Below are 21,030 nucleotides of genomic sequence, written 5' to 3' on the forward strand. Positions count from 1 at the left end.
ATAGTTTAATATTTGAGTTCAATTAAAGCAATATATTAAATTAATACACATGAATGTATTAAATATTTAAAAAATGTAACAAAATTTTAACCGGCATATTCTTTAACAAGAAAACAAATTTTCCAACTGTGTGTATACATATAAATATATCTTACATACATAAATAATTTAAAAAAAAACTATATATATATGTGTGTAATATATATACTCGATGCTTGGTGTATAAAGCATGCTTTACATATAGAATCACAATAACAAATAGAAGAAAAAACTCTAATCACATCTGATAAATTAGTCTGACTTGGATCTTGTCCCTGACATGACGTAGCTCGGTCATCATCCACGAAGGTGCGACAAAGTAATCCGAGATCAACATACATTCGAGTAATCGCCAAGTACGCGGAATCGCATCAAAGATGTTTGGCAACCAGGAAGAAGAGAGAAACAAACGAGACATATAAGAGGGAACATTTTACTAAAAGAAAAACGTTAAATCCTTATTCTCAGTTTGCGCGACGATCCTTCTTGATTCGTAGGACGTACAGTATACTCCTGCCTAACAAGATGAAAGAAAGAAAGACCCCGTACGATCTAGCAACAACTGTTGAGACGAACAGAGACAACATTCGCGATTGAAGAGGAGGAAAGTGTGGTGGAGGAAACGACACGAAAGAGGGGCAGGCTGGACAGGGAACAGGAGAGGAGAGATGAAGCTCTCGTCGAAGCGGAAGCAGCGCCGACGTCGCGTAGGAACGAGACGGAGAGCGTGACAGCTGGCGTGGTTGATGGTGTTGGTGACGCACTACGCGGTATCAACGCTACGAGAGATGATGCTAAGTGTGTGATGGTAATGGTCGCCGCGCGCGATGGTGATGGTGATGGTGGTGGGTCCACGGCGCGTATATCGTGCCTACAGAGCTCGCGGCTCCAACACTTGTTCCACGCACGAAGGAGTGAGGAAAAGGGAGCGAGAGAAAGAGAGAGGGAGAATGAACAAGAAAGCGAGAGAAAGAGAAACAAACCTGCCCCCTCCTGCCGCGGGCGGTGCCACTCGAGGAGATCCTTTCCTCTTTTCGCCTCTAGGCCATTCTCGAGAGGCGCGCGCGCCAACGCGGTGTCGCTCGATCGGGATCCTCGTCGACCTTCAACCAATACGCGGTCGTTTAAAAAATAGTGCATACCGCGGTTTTTCACCGAGCGACTTTTCCGAAAGTGATCTCGCGTCGTGGTTCCCACGGATCGTCCCTCCCGCAATCGCCGGTCGGATCTACGTTAATTCAACGACGACGTCTCCTCTTCGCCCTCCCACGTGACACAGTGCACGACCACGTGGCCTACGATTGATCAATCGCGACTTTGACGGGACGTCAACATTTTGAAACGCTATCAAAGAAAAAAGATCCCGGAAAAGCGGTGATTTCCGCGCAGTTCAGCAGTGTCTCTTCGGAACGTGATTATATAAGCGAAAATGATGATGTTTAATACACATATCATGCGTTGACAGTGAAGATCTTTTCTTCTCGAATTGTAATCGCTGAACAGGAGATAGATCTTTTTAGCGAAAAAAAAGATATTAAAATCGTCGTGAACGCGTAATTTTTATTACGGAAGATTGAATAACATCGGCCTTGTAAACTGAGAGAGAGAATATCAGAGCATGTCTGCACATCGTGCGCGTCAATCGATCGACGGTATCTCGCTACCGTTCATCTTCTTTCACGTCTCGATTCCGCGAGTGAAATCTGGCCGGGTCGAGCGGCCAAGCACGCCGTCGATTGTGAGAACGGTAGCTGACACCGGTTCGCCACCAAGGAACTAGCCTAGCCACGTGACTTTCGGCGGTGACCCGCAATTTCTGCGTCGTTTGACACACGCGAGCATACGCCACTGGATGTCGTTAGATCTGGATGCCGATCTCGCGTCCGATCGAATCGATCGAAGAAAATCCCAGGAGAACTCGTATCGCAGATCGCTTCATCACCGTGATTTTTCCAAAGTTAAATTCATTAATCATCCCGTCGACGACGAGAGGAAAAGTTCATGGTCCGCGGAACGAATCGCGCATCGGTCCGCGTCTGACTACAAGGAAAATCCGCGCGTATGACGAAGTATGCCGTTTAATTACGCATCATCGTGTCCCCGCCCAAGCGGTCGAAGCTACTTTAACTACAACTAAGTGCAAGAGGGAACGAAGAGAGAAAGAGAGAGAGAGAGAGAGGCAAATAGGAAGGATTCTACCGCGCGTTGCGTATCGCGCGCAGAGCTGGAGAGTTGAATGCGCGCACAAGCGCGAGATCGTCCCTCTCGTCTCGATCGCCTCGAAACCCGAAGCGTCGAAAACTCGTTCGAAAGCTGACGCATCACATGAATACGAGACACGATCCGCAGGCGATCGTGACGCAAGAATTGGGGAGGCATTGAACTGTCTCCCGCGAGTTTTAAAACGAAATTTCACGTATATCGCGATGAAAAATTTCGCAGCGCCTGGGGTTTCAGATCAAAATTCCGCTAAATATTCTGCCAATTATTCCGCGAGAATTATTGTTTACGCCATGATCGATGTAAGTGCGATTGCCCGCAAAGCATGAATCTATCTCGCTTATACAGTACTGACAATGAGATCTTATTAAAACGACTGCGTGATTCCTCGTCACGTGATCGAGATATCGAAGCTCCATGCCAGACAGCGCGCTGACAGCTGTTCGCAAATACCGCAGACGTTTTAAGCTCTCATAATTGAATGAGATATAAAGCGCGGCGGGAACAGTACAGTTTCCTCGATGACTCTTCAGAAGTAGTGAAAGTTACATCTGACAGCAAATTTGCATACAATTATAGTAATGCCATTGCAGCTTGTCACTTTGAATACTTGAAAGGATATTGTTTAATAATGTGTGCTAGTAAATCAAAATTTTTTCTTTGCAAAATTTTAAAGAGAGCATCGTTGATATTCTTCAAAAAGCGCACTAATTGTGTCTCTTATTGACTCTAAAGCCAGTATTTCAGAAAATTACGTATCCATGCGTTTGAAATTGGATATAATTAACCGGTAATGATTGCAGTAAGCGCATTACCGCCATTGGTAGCAAGTTTAATGCTTGGATTGAACGTGAAAATTAAACGGAGTCAAGGCAAAACCTTTCCAACTTACGAGACATTTCGCTAAATATCTGCAATTTTGCGATTTAACCTATGCAACCACTTGTTGATATTTCTCTTAAATAAACGAAGTTTATCCAGCTAATGGACGATCATTATACTATCAAGGAATAATCAAAAGAGATTACTGTCGACGAAGTAATTTGACAAATGTATACATGGTTGTTACCGCCAGTCGTAATTGGCCAAAGTTTTACGGCGAAAGCGAATCCCCGGCGCATTCCTTCCTCATCAAACGATCATTACCCGATGATATTCGCATCGGTCGTCGAGCTTAACGACAAAAACGTGCACAGATATATACCGATCGAAATTTAATCGTATACGAGGCTCTCATATCTTTTATTACCAAATAGAAATAGCAAACTGGCACAAGCTCGATTTCCGGGTCGCGTCGCGATGATGGTGCGACTTTATTAAAGAATCAGCATTAATCGGTTAGTATTCTTGAGGACTTTCGATTATCGAACTCGCGAACCGCACGAGATTTAACGGTGAAAGGAAACTCTATGCTCGCGCTTGGTACGTACTCCCTTTGGTCTCTGTCGGCGATTATCTCGTCGGATCTGCACGAATTCCGGCGAGCGAGATAGCGGCAATATTAGCGGACATCGATGTCCACCATGTCGGTTCTGGAGACCGGTGAGACTGATCGGACCATGTCACCGCTGGACGAAGTCGTATCCCCGACAAGCGTCAAATCGGAACTGATGATCAGCGACATGCTGGACGAGCACGAGGCCGCGCTTGACGCGCACCGCAAGCGAAAGAGAGACACGGATGGCGAGGAGCTGACGCCTAGGAAGCTGCCGTCACTCACGAGGAACAACAATGAGGTCGGATTTGTCCTCGAGGAGAATCCTGATGATGACGATAGAGACGACGTGAGTCTATAGTATATTCTCGTCTCGACAATAAGAATTTATTATTATACAAAATTTTGAATTACGTAATATCCGATAACAGATGTCATCGTAATCGAGAAAATAATGATACTATCTGGTATTTTTGCGCTCATAGAAGAATTTTTAAAAATATTGAAAACAAAATAATACACATTATTTTTAATATAACATTACAGTATAGCCACAACATTGAATTTATCGAAAATATATCAAGCTCAAATATGTTTCACAGATAAAGTTAGATAATATACTATATTTATTGCTGTAGACAATAATAAATTCAATAACTGTAAACAATAATGTTTTGCATTACACAAATGTGCGTTCACCAATATTTTTAGTAATGATTCTTTTTTATTTTTTTAAATCGCAATGCGCGCGAAAATATAAGAATATATTTGTTTGTTTGTTTTTTTTTAACGTACTTTATTATTACATTGTGGCAAACACGTCTGAAACCATGTTGCGTAGGACAAAATTCTCACGTGGCAAGAGAGAGAAAAGAAAAGAAAGAGAGAGAAAGAGAGAGAACAGCTGTCGCTGACGTGCCCGCCTACGCACGATTATACCTGTTTCAGAGTCTGTGAATGTATTCTGTTCTGATACTTGGCAAGAAATCAGATGCTCAAATCCACGGCTGTAATAAAACGCAGCCATTAATGCCATTATTCTTTCGCGCTTTAAGAAATTTGTATCGTCAATTGTTCTTTTTGCATGATTATTATTTTTGTTGTAAAATCTTGACACATGATTACAAACGCGATGCGTTTCTACTATTTGTCTGTGCTTGCCTCTCAGCTCCGTAAATTTAATGACTTTATTGTCTATATGCATGTTCACATTTACTCTATAAGCAGTTATCATTGAAGGAAAGTTACATTTTTCAAATTAAAAAATGCTGTTTATTTTCAATCAATAACGATCTAAAAAAAAAAAATACAAAATTTCTGAGCAGAAAACTATCAATGCGCTACTGTTTTATTTTTAGTCTAATGAATTAATTTAACTTCAAATACGTAAATGGCAATAGGATATTTCTGATTTAGTTTTTTTTTATTTGAGAATCTCTATCGAGAATCCTTGCTGGATAAGATTTTCACGCAGTGAAATTGCTGCTATAAGTACAATTCGTCAATTACTTTGCGTTAAATGATCATCGCATGTTGCTTGCCTTTCATGCTTCCTCGTTTCTCGATCTTAGGATCGGTGCCGACAAAAATACCAATGAGAAAAGGAGGCCGAGCGGATTAGCTTGTAGACAGCATCCTCGCAAGATATAAGGCGATAAGGTCGCGATAGGTGCGAAACGGGTTTCAAGAAAAATTCCCGACGCGATTCTGAGATGTGACGGTGCCGGCATCTCAACTCTCGATGTAGCACGTGGTAGCTACGCCGACGATTCCGCCACAAGCATAGAATAACATCGGAAAGATTCCATTAGCCGCGTTTCCAGTCTTTCGCGAGCGCGAGCGCAAAAATTAACCCTTGCTACCGACTCGGGCTCGTGTCGTTAATTATATCCTTGGAATTGGCGCTCTCGCGGTATCTAACGATACCATGAGTTACCTTAGGAAGCTTCACGCTTCTCGTGCACGAGATGAGGGAAGATTAGCGCAACATTTGTCGATGAACGTTTCGTTTAAGAAATAGTTTCTTTTTTGTCAGAGAGGAATTTAGTATCTTCTCTTTCCATTCAGTTTTATAATCATTATTAATATTTTGTGGGCGGAAATTGATTTATTTCATCGAAAATTAATTATATACGAAATGAAAGAAATACATAATGTCTTTAATGTTGAACTAAATAAAAGGTAATTACAAGAATAATTAAAATAGTATGAAGTATAATGGAAAATATTTTTATTAAAAAACAATCTTTTTAATTGAAAAATTGATTAAATTAAAATTTTGCACAGATCCCATAGGAAAGAGAAAGGTAGAAATTGCATGATGGAAATATTACTATTTTGTAAACTTTTTCTATTTATTACTACACAAAGAGGTAATAATATGTGAATACATATTAACAAATTATCAACGATATCTTTGTATATGTAGAAAACATGTGCTGTAAGTTCTTAAATATCAACTTTACTTAACTTTGTTAACCAACTTCTATCGCACAATCTTAATGCCAACGTGTGCAAAGATATAACCATAATGATAAATCATAGTTAGTAATATAATTTGACAGTAGAAGATTAATAATTTATAGTGAGATAAAACTTAGATTTGTACGATTAACTTCTGCCTCACAATGTTCCTCGACAAGATCCACCATTGTATATTAAGTTTCATACATACATATGTATATTATATACATATATATATATAGTATATTTTCATTATTTATTATTTACTATTTTTTATTACTATTTTTACATATTTTTACAGTTATGAAACATTTATATCCCTCGAAACAAAAAATATTAAGGTTCGAATTATCGATAAGAAATTTGCATAAAAGTATAGAGAAATCTGTGTCGCATTTAACATCGCGAATACGTATCGGCAAATATGTCAATCTTCGTTACCGCGGCTGTAAGACATGCGAATAATCATTTTAATTTCGCGTTGATTGACAGCGCAGAATCGAGGCAGTGAAAGTATCGAAAATAGTGCGCTAAAATCGGCGCGTTGAACTTCGAGTCCGTGGATAATGTCGTCCTGTTTAAGAGGCTAGTAAAAACGGCGATTGATCGCCGAAAGATTCCTCAGTATGACAGTTTTAATGGCCTGCAAGTAATCGCCTTCGCGTCAGCGATTTAAAGGTGAAGCTGGTGCGCCTTTCACGTGTTACCATAAGACGCGCGTACATACACAAACACATAAAGAGATGTATAGAAGAGAGAAAGAATTTTTCCTGTATGCCGATCTTCATGAAAGCATGATGGGTCGAACTTTGCAACTTCGCACGAGATGCCACTTTAATTTGCGAGAAACAAGGAACTCTTATAATACATACGTCGCTTGCGCAATAAAATTTCAATAATTAATACTTGGCGGTTCTCTGATCAAGCTGGAAGTCTTATAAGCAACAATCATTGATACGTTGGCAAATAATTAAACAGGGTTTACTCGGTTTTCGTTGAGTAATAACGTTTATATTAAGACAATTATCGCTCGTTTACACATTTTTATCTGCTTCGTCTTCGTAATCGTGTTGATGATGCAAAGAAGAGGAATGCTTGTATATCGATGCTGTCTAACGATGATAAATATTTATTAATACTGATAAATGAGTGGCAATTATTATAATAATAATTGAGATCTATCCAAATAAATAAAAGATTATTGGTTTAATTAATCTTATGTTATATTGCTGATATTTAACACGATGAATCCTTGATTTGTGATTTAATTGATATATAATTGTTACAAAGAATTGAAAAATCCATGTCACTAATGCAATTTATATCAATATATTTTAATTAAGTTGTCTTTGTATGCTTTTTTTACACCAATTCATAAATATAATTATGGGATAATTAATATCAAGGAATAAAGAATTTTATTATTGGAGTTTTTTTTGTTAAATTCATTAAAATTTTAACAAAATTTCAGATTTAAATATCGTTGTTTAACAAGCAAAATTACCGAATTAATATTGTTTTACTAAAATTATCAAGATTGTTGTTCAATTTTGAGAAAATATAAAATTCTTTTAATGATGATTTAAATATTTCAAAGTATTATTTGCATCCATTAGTTTTTTTATTCTCTGAATATTATTACCAGCTACCGATTGTAACGAACCATAGGAGTGCCGTTACCTTGTTCCATTAAACAGAGGAAGTGCCATACACATCATCCATAACGCATATAAAATTAAAATTAGGCATTCTCTTGTAAAATATATTATTATGATAAAAATATCGTCAATCTTCAGCTTGCCATGTTTCATATTATTATACACATCCCAATTTCCTATGATATTTATTTACTACGCATCAACAGATACAGGGTATTTCAAGAGCAATAATTTTAATAAATATAAAATGAAATTTTAATTTAAGGAAAAAAATCGAAGAAAATCATTTCGGAATTTTCAGTATTTATATTTTCAAAATTATTCGCGCTATAACTTATTGTTAGTTGACGAAAAATGGAGAATTATCGTTAAGCTCGTGAATCGTGAATCGCTCGTGAATCGCTCTGTATGTGCTCAGCATGTGGTGGGTCGAGTACGGACAACCGGAATTTCGCCGTTTAAAATCGGAGATCAATCTTCGTAAAATCTTAAACGCAGCGCGTGTGACGAGTGTCCCTGACTTTCGTTCGCGGATAATGACTACCTGCGGAAGAATTTAAGTTCGAAGCGCGGTAGTCTCTAAAGACCGGAGATAAATCACCCCTGGCATCGCAGATAATAATGATAGGTGGTGTAAGATGACCGTGCGCGGTGATATATTGTTGGCAACTCCTAAAGATAGCGCTTGAAAATTCTCGGTGAGTGATAATACACCGTACGCCACCGATTGCGCATGCGATTTCCGATGCGATCTATCCGAGGATAGATGATTACGGTAACGTCGCTGAAAGGACGATCGATCAGAGCGAAATTACGCGCTTCCGGTTATTGACGTCATCCTCTTCGTTCGCGGGCGCGCATCAACGTCGATCGCGAAAAAAAGACGTTAATGGGAGAAAGAGAGAATCAGATTGTACATTAGTACTTGTTTGCGAAGATCAGGAAAAGAAAAACATTCGGCGATCGTCGTCGTGGCTTGCGCAATCTTTTAGAAACTTTATATGGTAATAATGATCATAATTTTATTACAATCATAATTTTCAAACTTTTGTTTTTTTAAAATTATGCGTTATTTAATTATGCATTGGTCTCTGTAACTTTATCTCTATTATTTATACATGCAGTATTTCTTGCAACATAAGCCATTTTTATATTCATGGTACACTAAGTATAATTTATATAACTTTGTTTATACATGAGAATATTTTATAATATGATTATTATATCGTAACTTTTGTTTGCCTTTTATAACATTACAATATTAATGCAAAGAAAAATGACAGATCTCTTAGACGTGAATGAATATAAAATAACGTACATTTTTTATCTTACACACAATTTCTATTTCAGTAGTATAACTGCATTGAAACGTCGTGAATTATCCATGATCACGATATCGACATCACGAGAATCATCAGAGAATCATAGCTTTATCTGCGCGTAATTAATTTTTATTTATACGCACATCTCATACCTGTCACCGTGGACAAGGTCACGAGGTTTCATTCGTTAATTCATCTTTCCATCCTACGCTTAGATCTACGTCTCCGACGAGAGGTGAAGCAAGTTCGTGCAGAGAAGGCGAATCTGACAAAATAAATATCCCGTATAATAGCATCATATATGCGTTACCATCTTTTTTATAAATCAGTTAACTGAGAGACATACTATTATTCAATCGAATATAAAATCTTCTCGTGCATCGTGAAATATTGCAACGTGAGAATTTTTCCGTATTTATCGTCATAAACATTATACAGGGTCTCCCGAAATTAAATGTCAAAATTTCGGGGACGTGAGGAATTGATAAACTAAGAAAAAATGTTCTTAAAATTCGCTCATTTTTGCTTCGTTTTGGAGAAAAATTACAAAAAAAGAAACAGAAATATTCAATAAAAAACAACACTAAAATTATTATTTATCGAAAAATATCAAACGAAATAACAGTTATTAAGTTGAATTATAATCCTTCTGAGGTAAAATTAGTCACATTTTTTTCACAATTATGTCTCGATCTTTGAAATAATATATGTAAAAGTATCGCGTACACATTTATAAATTTTTCTTCAACGAGAGAATTGAGCCATTATAGAGAATTCTCTATCGACACGCATTACGAAGGCAACAATAAAGTTGTAGATAAATATCTACGCAGAAATGGTTGCTTAATAATACTTTAAAATCTTGCGAGAATTATCGTGATTTTAGCTTTATGTATATAAGGAGAACTGGTGTGCCGTGGCGGTTATTGCGGACGATTATCAAAATTGCCATGTTGCGTTGAATTTCTCACGTGGCAACCAGGAAACTTGCTAAGAAGGAATACTAAATAACGCAGATAGGCGATGATAAAAAGTGCGTAATCATCGGTTGGCTTTCGCTACTAAAAGATTCTCTCTGTAAGTTGGAAATTTTCTGATGTGTGATAAAGATTATATCATATTACGCTATTAGAAATCAAAATATATACTTTGGCATATAACTCTATTTACATAATAAAGATAATAATTTTTATGTGTGAGAAAAAATTATAATTTCTTTTTATTATTAACAGAAATGCTAATTATAATCAATGCAATTTTCATGAAAAGGATATTAAAAATTTTCATTGATAAATCATATACATGTAATTTTCAAACATGACAGATAAAACTTTATCAAGAATCACATTTCTCAGCGATCAGATAACGCACGATAATATTATGACCGATTCGCGACATAATTCAAAAAAACCAAGCGTGCATAGCTGGATATTTTGCGAGGATCTCGAAAACAACTCTCGCAAAATCCCCTTATTTTTAGACGCTGCGGGAAAAGACATCAAAATCGAGCAGAGTCTTGTTTGGGATAAGAGCGTCGCCGATTAAAGGGACACACGATGCGTTCCTAACGTCGCGGCTTCCTCGCAGTCGCGAGACAACAAGATTTTTTTCTCTCCCGTGTGGCAATAAAGATCTGGATTAAAATCCCGCGGCGAATGCGTATATAGACACGCATAAACACGCGGCGCGCGCCGAGACGCGGCTCCGGCGCAACCTCGGCGGATCCAATAAACGACTACGTAGCCGGCAAATTTATCCGCGTAACAGGCGTTTTACTACGGCGCCGTATATTATTACGGCTCGCCGTTTTATCTTCGCCACGCGGTTGCGCGCCGCCCGGTAGCTAGAGTAGCGCGGTTGCTCCATTTGATTCGGCCTTTTTGCTCGATCCACTTAAGCCAGCGGGAACCACTGTTTATCTTTCGATAATGCATTTCGATAACGCAAGATGAATTTTAATCCCCCGCCGTCCCTTGGAATACGACAAGGTTGCTTCTATATATCTGTAACGAAGATAATTTCAAGTACGCTTTAGAATCTGTCGTTTTAATATGCGGACCAAATTGGGGACGTAGCGTTAAATTGATGCTGAGATTAAGATTTCTATTACTGAGCGAGCCTGTTATTTCTCTTTTAGACATTACGTTATAAGTATTCTAAAAATATCTCTTTTTTTTTTTTTGTAGAAATTTGTCAAGGTTTCAGATTAATTTCAGTTCATTTTTAACATTTAATTAAGAAAAAAATATTGCCATTGAATAAAAGCGATTGTGTATTTAAGCCGACATTCTCTCGCTCTTAAAAATGTATTATATTAATCGCTGTGTATTTTTAATCAATTATAGATTCACTCCTTCTGACAGCTAATACAAGAAATACAATAAGTCACGAAATGTATATGTAAATACAAATTATTCATTTTTGATTACACAATGAATATCTGAATGGATTTCGAAAAGAGTTTTGTAAAGGCATTAAAATATTTCTATTGCGTGGCGAGAGTATGAAATACTTGATCTCTCGTTGATACAATAATAGTGCCTCATTTACGACGAACTCGGTTGCATTCTGCATCTCGTCGTTGCATCTAGCATCTAGCACTTTCGGCGACCGCGACTATCCCGTCCGCAACCGCAGCATCAGTTAAACGTACGTAAAATACGCGGTGATGCAGCGCGTGTCACTTATAGTCTCTAGTAGGATCTACGGACGGAATTAGGTATACCATGATTTACGTGTGGAAGAATCGGCAAAGATAAATGAAGAAGAAGCCGGCGATATATTTTCGTACGATGCATCTCGTTCCGCTTGGCAAGCTAGAGCCGCGATACTAACGAAACGTGAAATATATCGCGATACGGCATCTGTCGTTTAAATTACTTCCACGCTCTTATCGCGAGCGGCGGAATGTCCGTTCCACTTAAATCTGTAAGCAGAAATATGAGGTAGTCAAGAGATCAAATGAATTCACTCGCCGCGAGACGGGCAAAGCTAATAATCCGACTACTAATCGCAAAAGCTTGCATCGCGCATCAACTCGCTATCAATTTCCAATAAGATTATTTCGCGCATTAGCTCGTGCAGAAATAACGGTTACAGGCGAGAGACGTGTGCATTGAAATTGCAGTTGGATTTTTGTCCCATGGTCTTTCAGAGAGAAGAGAGCTTCGCTTAACGGACGGTCGCGAGGAAAGGTTACCTGTTTAACTTGGCGTGATCTTTAGGGAATAATTCTTGAATCCCTCTCGATCGTCGTTGTTCATAAAGAATATCCCGCCGTTTCAGCCGAGTGATCGCGCTCGATCTACGCGGGGAATATTGACTAAACGTAGCTTGGACCGAGCGTATATACGTGCGTTGCACGCGAGAGATAATAAACGCGGGGTAAAAGTCGCCGTAAAACTTTTTGCAGTCCTTCGTTTCTTTGCCAAGCCGCAACGACGGGTTATGCCGCTCGTGGCCGTTTTATTGCCGTGCGCTTTGCATTTTATCCTTGTTTGAAATGCGACTTAGAGCCCGGATTTCGTGACGGTTTTTCGTCATCTCGCTACGCGAAACGAGGACAACAAAATGACTGACACTCGTTAACGAGGAAGTGAGAGCTTCGCTAAAGTTGGATAATAAGATTAATGCCATTTAAGTATGCCATAAATTGTGCAGCGTTTTTATGTATAAATAGCGAAATCATTATTTTTATGACCAACGCGACTTGTGTTTTTTGTCACAAATGAATAATATTTTCTATTTGTTACATTATTCTTGAATTGTAAGAGCATTTAAAGTAAATTTAAAAGTGATTATTTTCTTTTCTTGCACTTGTCTTTGTATTTACTTAAGACGTTAAATTTTACTATTTTAAGTTGTTTAAAATGTCTCTCGGGAAAAAGCATTTTGTTAAATATAGCAAACAATTTATGAAATATATTTAGAGAAAGAAGGATATATAAAAATTCCGTAGAATTCCGTAGAAAATAAATGAGCTCCGGTTTCCTCAATTTTTATCTCACTATCATCATACTATCATGAAAAAATATTGCAACTTTTTATGCTAAATGATGGAAGTATCGAAAATATTTTTAATAATCCGTTAACGTGCTAATAAAAAGATTATAAAGTAATTTTCGTAATAATTATTAATGATTTCAAATTAAGATTTCTGTGTTCGATGCAATTTACAAATTTATTAAAATTTGTGGCGTTATCATTGCTCGGTTATCCAATGTATGCGTAACCTGATTGACGCTCGCAGGCATCTGACAGCATGTTACTTTAAAATATGTAAAAGATTAAACTCAACTTTTTGTATTCCCTTTTGTATGTGTGCGAGATGAAAAGTCCATCAGAACGGAAATCTGTCGCAGAAAAACGATGTTATCTTTTTCGCGTCAGAATTATTTTACGTTAGAGATAATCTTCCATCACACATTCATAATACGCCTAGTTATCACGCAATGGTGATAATTTTTTTTTGACGAACTGTCAACTTTATTCGCCGTCACTGTATTATAATCCCGAAACGACCGCTCCCGATAACTTGCAAATTATACCCGCACGTACAGAATAATTTGGTGGACGTGTTTGTGTGCATGGTATGCGGTAACAAGCACGAAATAAGACGCATACATTACAACCTTAATAAAGCGGGGCCGATTTACATAGTAATTACTAAGTTTTCTGGATCCAAATTACTTGCGTAGCGAGACGTCAAAGAAAAGACGAGCGCTTGACAACGCGTTCAAATAATGAGCGAACGAAAGGGGGACCGACGAAATAAACTTGCAAACATTATAAATTAGAAATTGTACAGATAAATTTTTTATTTTCTTTTTTATTGAAATGACATGTGTGTTATATCGTAACTTTCTTTTTAATTCCCTTAAATATCGTGCAATTATTTTATGATATGATATAACTTGACAGTTATAATAACTTAAAATTATTATTTTCTTATAAATAAATATTATTTATCATATATATATATATATATATATATATATATATATATATATATGTACATATTGTTTTCAACCAAATGTGATCAATAATCGCGAAAATATCATATATTTGATTTTCTCTATTTACAACATTATATTATAACTTTCGTTGCTACGATGAAATCCGAGATGCTTCATAAATGATGATAATAAATTTAACTTAATCCATTCCATCTTATTTAATTTGAATTCAATATCATAAATCTTAGATTTGAATAATTTCACACATGTGAGATGAAATAAAATCACTTTTTTATATCACTCAATCGTAAGCTTATTTAGAAGCTCAATTAGCTGTTTTTAATAATCGGATAATCTTCTTCGCAATTGTGAATCAATTCCTTGAATTAATATCAGTACTACGCAGCTTTCTACGATTTTTTTGGCGATACGATTTCACCTTTCGATTTACTGTTAATCATTGTATGCGTGAAATTGAAGTCGTTTCGCTTCGTTACAATTCGCAGTTCGATTAGCCTTGAACGGCAGGTATTGTTTCAGGCGGATCCCCTCAATTCGACACTATCGATAGTCCAACCTATACACGCGGATATAACCGTTAACCTTTTAGCGTCCTACTTTGGGATCCTACCGCGACGATCTTACCGATGTGTGCGTATAAACATGACTCATAGAGATTCGTGTAGTATGAATTATAAATCGCAAGGGTTCTCTCGTGAGAGAGTCTACGAAATTACCGCTCAGACAGTTAAGACAATATTTTTCAAGACAGCGACGAAGAGAGAGAGAGAACAGCAATGAGATAGAGATTATATAGATAGGGAGAAAGTGTGCCCGGTACAAAGGCATTGAAAGTACAAGCTCAGAAATATTATGTGAATCTAATTATGTCTTAATTTTGATACAAGATGACGCTTTTAACAAATGACAGTTGTAGAAAATAATCATGTATAGAAGATCATTGGAAATTGGCATGCAAAAGAACATTACGCACCCGCCACTTATCGTACCACATTTGATTTTTTTATACATCGTATGCAAATACATTAATATACTATATATCTCTCTCGTTTCATACTTTATATTAGCTAATATTTTATAATACAAATCAATTTATTTTAAATTTATATTGATATAATATCATGTATTCATATTTTTGTAGTTCTTAATTTATATTTATATTTATTTATATCTTTTCTTACTTTTCATTAATAAATGTGAAAATAATTCGCATGTAAAACTTGACACACGTAAAAAAATTTTAATTTTCTATATCTAATAATATTCATATTTTTCACATTAAATCCAAAAGTCGTTCACTTATCTGACATACATAATACTTTAGTTGAAGATATTCTAAAATTTCTCTCTCTCTCTCTCTCTTTCTTTTCCTCGAAGATTCCTGTCTCTTATTTTTCATGAATTTTTTTTTTTAATGTTAGTGATCTATTACTGAAAATAGAATATAAGACAAAGAATATTCTACTCTGAATATTAAATATTATAACAATATTAAAATTTACTTGAAAGAATCTTGAATATATCCAAAAGAAACGTAAAATCTCCGATGACGCTGTAGAAAAAAAGAAATCTATTTATACAAATTATTTTTATAACAATGAATTCTCAAGCTGTACGATTTGTCAAAATATGCAATCTTTGACAGCTACTGATAAACAGCGAGAGAATCAATTAGTACTGCGGAAAAGAGACAACCCTTCGAGGCTCTCAAGTGTCTTAACATGCCTTTTTTAAGAATGGATACGTGACAGTAAGACGTTAAAAAAATTTTCGGGAGCTTGAGAGAAGGATTGCGGAAGGGTTTGAGGGGCAAAACCAGCAGCTCTATATCTCGATTAAAAAATCCGCGAATGAAAGCGAATCATGTTGTATAAAATGCTGTCGTGTCGTATGAACACGCGTGTCACGTTCACACGGAAGTCTCGGTTTTGTGTCCTGAAAAATGCTCTTTCACCTTCGGGAGTGCCTCGCTGACATATTTTATGCGTTGCTGCAAGCGTCTGAAAGCCACCTGCGCTTATATAGGAACGCATACGTCGGCGTGTTACGCGAATTTAAGTAGCTCCGTGCAATATATGTCGGGACACGCATGCACGTCGCGCACATAAATTCAACGAGCAAAGTGCATACGATTTACGTTACAATCGATACGGGTATGTTTTTTTTTTTTACTCTAAATTAAAATTTTTTTTTTAACCGAATATCATGACTTTGGGATTGCCCATCAAAGATCGAAAGCTCTTATGAAAAATCATGGATTATTTTACGTAATATTTATGATACCTATATATAACATCTATTCTATCTATACTATATCATAAACAAGCACATAGAGACGCGTGTTTTTGTTTTACTTTTTATTTACGTTTGCGATAGCGATCGTTCGAATGATCAGTGGAGAGGAGGGATCGCTGGTTTTTGACCTCCCCGCGGATCTGCGACATACAACGTAATCGAGAACGCGTTTGTCATCTCGTAATGCGGAAGGCGTAATGCGTCACGATGTTCGCTCCGAAAAGTGCTCTTTCACCTTCGAGGGTTGTCTCTCGTTGGGCGCGCGGATACTTTATGTATCGCCGCGAGCACTTGGAAAGCACCTGCGCATGTCGGCCTATACCCGTCGGCATGTTACGTAGGTAAGCTGCATGCGCGCCTATGTTTCGCCGCATGTATTTAAACATGAGGCTGGGTCCTGTCACGGGTCGCATCCACGTGCACGCACACACACATACGCAGTGCGTGGATGATTAAATATTGCTCTCTCGGCTGTATGATGCAGGGCGTTGGAACCTGTTACCGATTTGAGTAGGCGGGCGTAGTCAGTACGGTTTCTCTCAGTCAAAACCGATCGATCGAGGCCTTCGATGAGGCGCTACAACACGTGTGATTCTACACTGGCGATCGTGCGCTTCGTACACTCGCGAAATACGCTCGCGTACGGATTCCGCTTCAATTCAATACAAATCGAATTCAATTTGTAACATGAGCGATTTGCTTCAATTTAATTCGTTGAATAATTTAATCGCATACTTTCAAAGAAATTTACATTTGTTTTTTTTTTTTTTTTGAATAATATAAATTTAAAATTACTAAGAAATTTTTTGTCTCATTATTACCATAATTTTCTAAAGTATTTGGAAGCATGTTATGTAAAGTTGACAAGATATTACATTGATTCATAAACAACATTCATAATTTATTGAGCTAAATTCTTTTCTGATAGAGTAGAATTAATTATATTTTTATCTTTTTTTTTTTGTCTGGAAGTCATATATCACTGAACATGTGTTGCGTCATTAATTGATTATCTATAGTGACACGAATAAAATGAAATTAAAAACTTACTCGTGTAAGAGATTACGGTTACTTTCTCTCAAATATACAATCTCATAGTGATCTTAAATTCCCATGTATTCTTGTATTTTAATTCTTATATATATGTAGAAATTTTAATTTTCATCGGCGAAACGGGATTCCATGAACGGAATCAAGCGTGACTGCAATAAGAAATGTCGATGCATTTTCTGATTTCCTTCTTCGATTTAACAATACGCGCCTCTCGCTACACTTCCGCAATATCGTGAATAATCAGCAATAACCGTTCACCATTCCTCGATTCTGTAGTCCATATCACAAAGTCGAAGATGGACATTCGATAGCGTTTCACGGAATATTCGACTGATATAAATATGAATATGAAATTTAAGAAAAATCGCTGCAACCATTGGATCGACGTAAATATCCTTATAGGCATAAATTAAAGAGAAAGATAAGATAACGAAAGCAAGCTGTTAGAAAAGGATCTAAGCCAATAAATTCTGTACACTAAATCAATATATTATTGTTAATTTAGCATAGAACATATTATATACTTTCAAATGTTTTAGATTTTTATGGAAAAATGCAAAACAAAAAATTTTTTAGAATTTTAAGGTTTTCTGAATTTTTATTGCTTTTTCTTCTTTTCTTAAATAATTATAACTTTAGTTTATATATATATATATATATATATATATATATATATATATATATATTAGAAAACAATGTATTACATATATATGCCTTCGTAATCGAGATAATCATGCGGGTTCAAAGACAATCTTATTTATTGGAACGATTGAACGATACGTGCGTGCTCGATCAATTGATTTGATCTATAAATTATTCAGCAAGTTGTTCAACAAATATCTCTGCGCTGCATATGTGCATTGTGGAGCGATTCAATTGTCAATGTGACAAACAACAAGCAATGATACGAAATCCACAAACTTCTATTGTGACGAAATCTTATTGCTGTCATATTTTTTTTTTGTTAAAGAAGATAGCGTGTTTTGTAACGTGTGTTAACATATTATTTTATTTTTTCTGTTTCGAGAATAAATATGCATCGTGATAAAGTAATGGCCAGCAAAGGAATTTCCTTAACATCATTTCGAATTAAGATATGTTAATGATTGTCTAAGATATACCGTATGTTGTTATCTACAAACTATATCGATATACGCGTGCTGTTATCGATGCAGGACGGTAAGACGCGTGAATTACGGATACAAGTCAGGCACGAAATGTATACTCGAGCGAGATAATATATTGGAGCGCGATCACTTTTTATTGGCATGCTTTGTTAATACGCAGTTCCTTACGCGTCCTTGATTCCTGCAACGTAATTCTGTGTTTTCCGCAATTCTTTTCGCTCCAATATATTTTTTAAATATCTCCATTCATTTATCTAACGTAATAAGCGATATCGCGGAAATGTACACGGTGCGGCTCGCGAGGTTTCACTCCGCAGATCATTATATTAATGAGGTATCGATCATAGCTGTCGATGTAACAAAAATCTCTCAAGTCATAAAAACGTTTAATTAATTCTTCATGCAATAATTAATAAATAGCGTGGATGAATTAATTATCAGCGTATGCGATTAATCTCTCGCGCTGAATGTTTGTCGGCAGTGCGCGTTTTAATATGAGCTTGCATTGTAGATTGTACTAGACAGTTAGTGCAACGGTATATTCGTGCACAAGCGAACGTTATCACGATTAGAAGAAAAAGTGCCAGCCATGAACTTTCGCTCGTCCCGTTCTTCCTATTCTTTCGATTATCTTGACGAGTATCTTCACATCTTGACGCGAACGCAAATGTTATTCTCTCGCTGTCGATGTTCTGATGATCGCCGATGGCAGTGCAGTCGAGATCGACTTTGGCGAAAGTATTTCGAAAAAGTTTAGACGCGAAAAGCTTTTCAATCATTTTATATATATATATATATATATATATATATATATATATATATATAGACTTGAAATTACTTTTTAGGAACGAATAGGATCATCAGAATCATCCATGATTTTTTTGGTATCACAGTTATTAGAATCATTATTCGTTTATAAGCGAGTCTTGAATCTTTCTTGATTTGGCATAAAATTATCTTGCAAGCTTGTATGCAAAGTATTTAATTTATCAAAAAGTGAATTAATTTAATGAAATTTTGATAATTAATGATAATTTTATAATAAATGTGTGTAAGTAATAGAGAATTATTTTTAACTATGAATATTAACATGTTTAACGTTTTCGATGATTATTAAATAAAGCAATATTAATAATTACATTATTTCACAATTATTATAATATGAGATAATTTTAGATAAAAAGTAGAATATCGATAATGACGTAATTTAAAAATTATTATAACAAGAAACAATTTTGGGTAAAAAATAAAATTTCTATCAGTCTTGTTTGTTTCATATATTATCTAACTACAAGTTGCACATTCATAATTCATGCGGCAGCCGTGAAATATTACATTATATAATTTATGCAAATATTTAACGGATATGCTAACACTTAAACATATCTGCGTTAACTTTATCAAAGTACATCCGGGCTTCTCCCTGTGCGTAGCGATAAAGTCCCGAGATCGTCCAAACTGCATCTGACAGGGATTCAGTTGGAAGGCAAATCGCTAATCCTCGTAACAATGTTCCTCGCCGCATAACAGATCCACCTACCACGGTGCACACCTGTCTCTCTCGCTTCGTCTCTGTCTCCCTGTCTACCTAACAGCAGCCGTCCACTTCGGATTATGGTAGCCGGCCGCCTACGGATCGTGAGATGATTGGTCGCTGGTACGTACGTATAGGCGATATTAGCATAACACGATCTAATTGATGCTGGTCGGATTATACGACTTTACTCGGCTGGCTGGCTATTGCTGCAATGTTCTGCAGATCGAAACCAAGTCTGTGTGCAACGCATGTTACTTGGTGGACGCGTACAGTGTTTACGTGCGTGTTTACATTTTGCATCGTGAACCTCGCAAAGCGCAAATAATCCGAAAAAAAACATGAGGAATAAATTTATAGATTCGTTCATTCTCCCTCCTCCCCCCTATTTTAGATTTATGGATATAAATTCTTGTACGTTTAGTTTTTGATTACTATTTTAAGAGAATAGTTTTCTTCAAACATAATAAATTATGTATAGCAAAATCGAGTGAGAAGTTCAAATTGCGTAAAATAATTGGCAAAAATTTCTATGAGAAATATATCCTAATTTTTTAATACTACTAAAAAATATAAGAAGCGTATAAAAAGATTGTAAAATTAATTTAATCCGAAATTAAGAAAAGATTCCGAAATTATTCCATCGTCGAATATCGGCAGTGATCGATTATTAGTGGCTATTCAAGATAATTACTTTAATAATCATCAATGCTGACAGTGACCGTCGTATAGACTAAACGACTACACTTTCTCTCTCTCTCTCTCTCTCTCTCTCTCTCTCCTTCTCTTTTTCTCTTCGCGCACTAGGTCAAACAAGTATGCGTGCGATACATTAACATAACACGATCTAATTAGCGGTTGAGAAATCGCTAAGGAATATTACCGACGAAAGCACCGTCAAAAAACTC

General features: G+C 36.4%; 1 protein-coding gene across 3 annotated transcripts in view; it reads left to right on the forward strand.

Annotated features, from left to right (window-relative positions):
* LOC126858958 (transcription factor AP-2-epsilon) overlaps positions 1-21,030 on the forward strand; it is a 134,720-nt gene that overhangs the window by 51,086 nt on the left and 62,604 nt on the right. The window contains exon 1 of one of the 3 annotated variants that reach the window (XM_050609730.1): positions 313-4,043. The exons of the other annotated variants lie outside the window; for them this stretch is intronic. Coding sequence (XP_050465687.1) covers positions 3,774-4,043 — 270 coding nt within the window. The 5' untranslated portion in view covers positions 313-3,773. Of the gene's footprint in view, positions 1-312; positions 4,044-21,030 lie in introns of those variants that run through there. 3 annotated transcript variants of the gene reach the window in all.

The sequence above is a fragment of the Cataglyphis hispanica genome, chromosome 2 (assembly GCF_021464435.1).
Source record: "Cataglyphis hispanica isolate Lineage 1 chromosome 2, ULB_Chis1_1.0, whole genome shotgun sequence".
In the NCBI taxonomy this organism is placed as follows: domain Eukaryota; kingdom Metazoa; phylum Arthropoda; class Insecta; order Hymenoptera; family Formicidae; genus Cataglyphis; species Cataglyphis hispanica.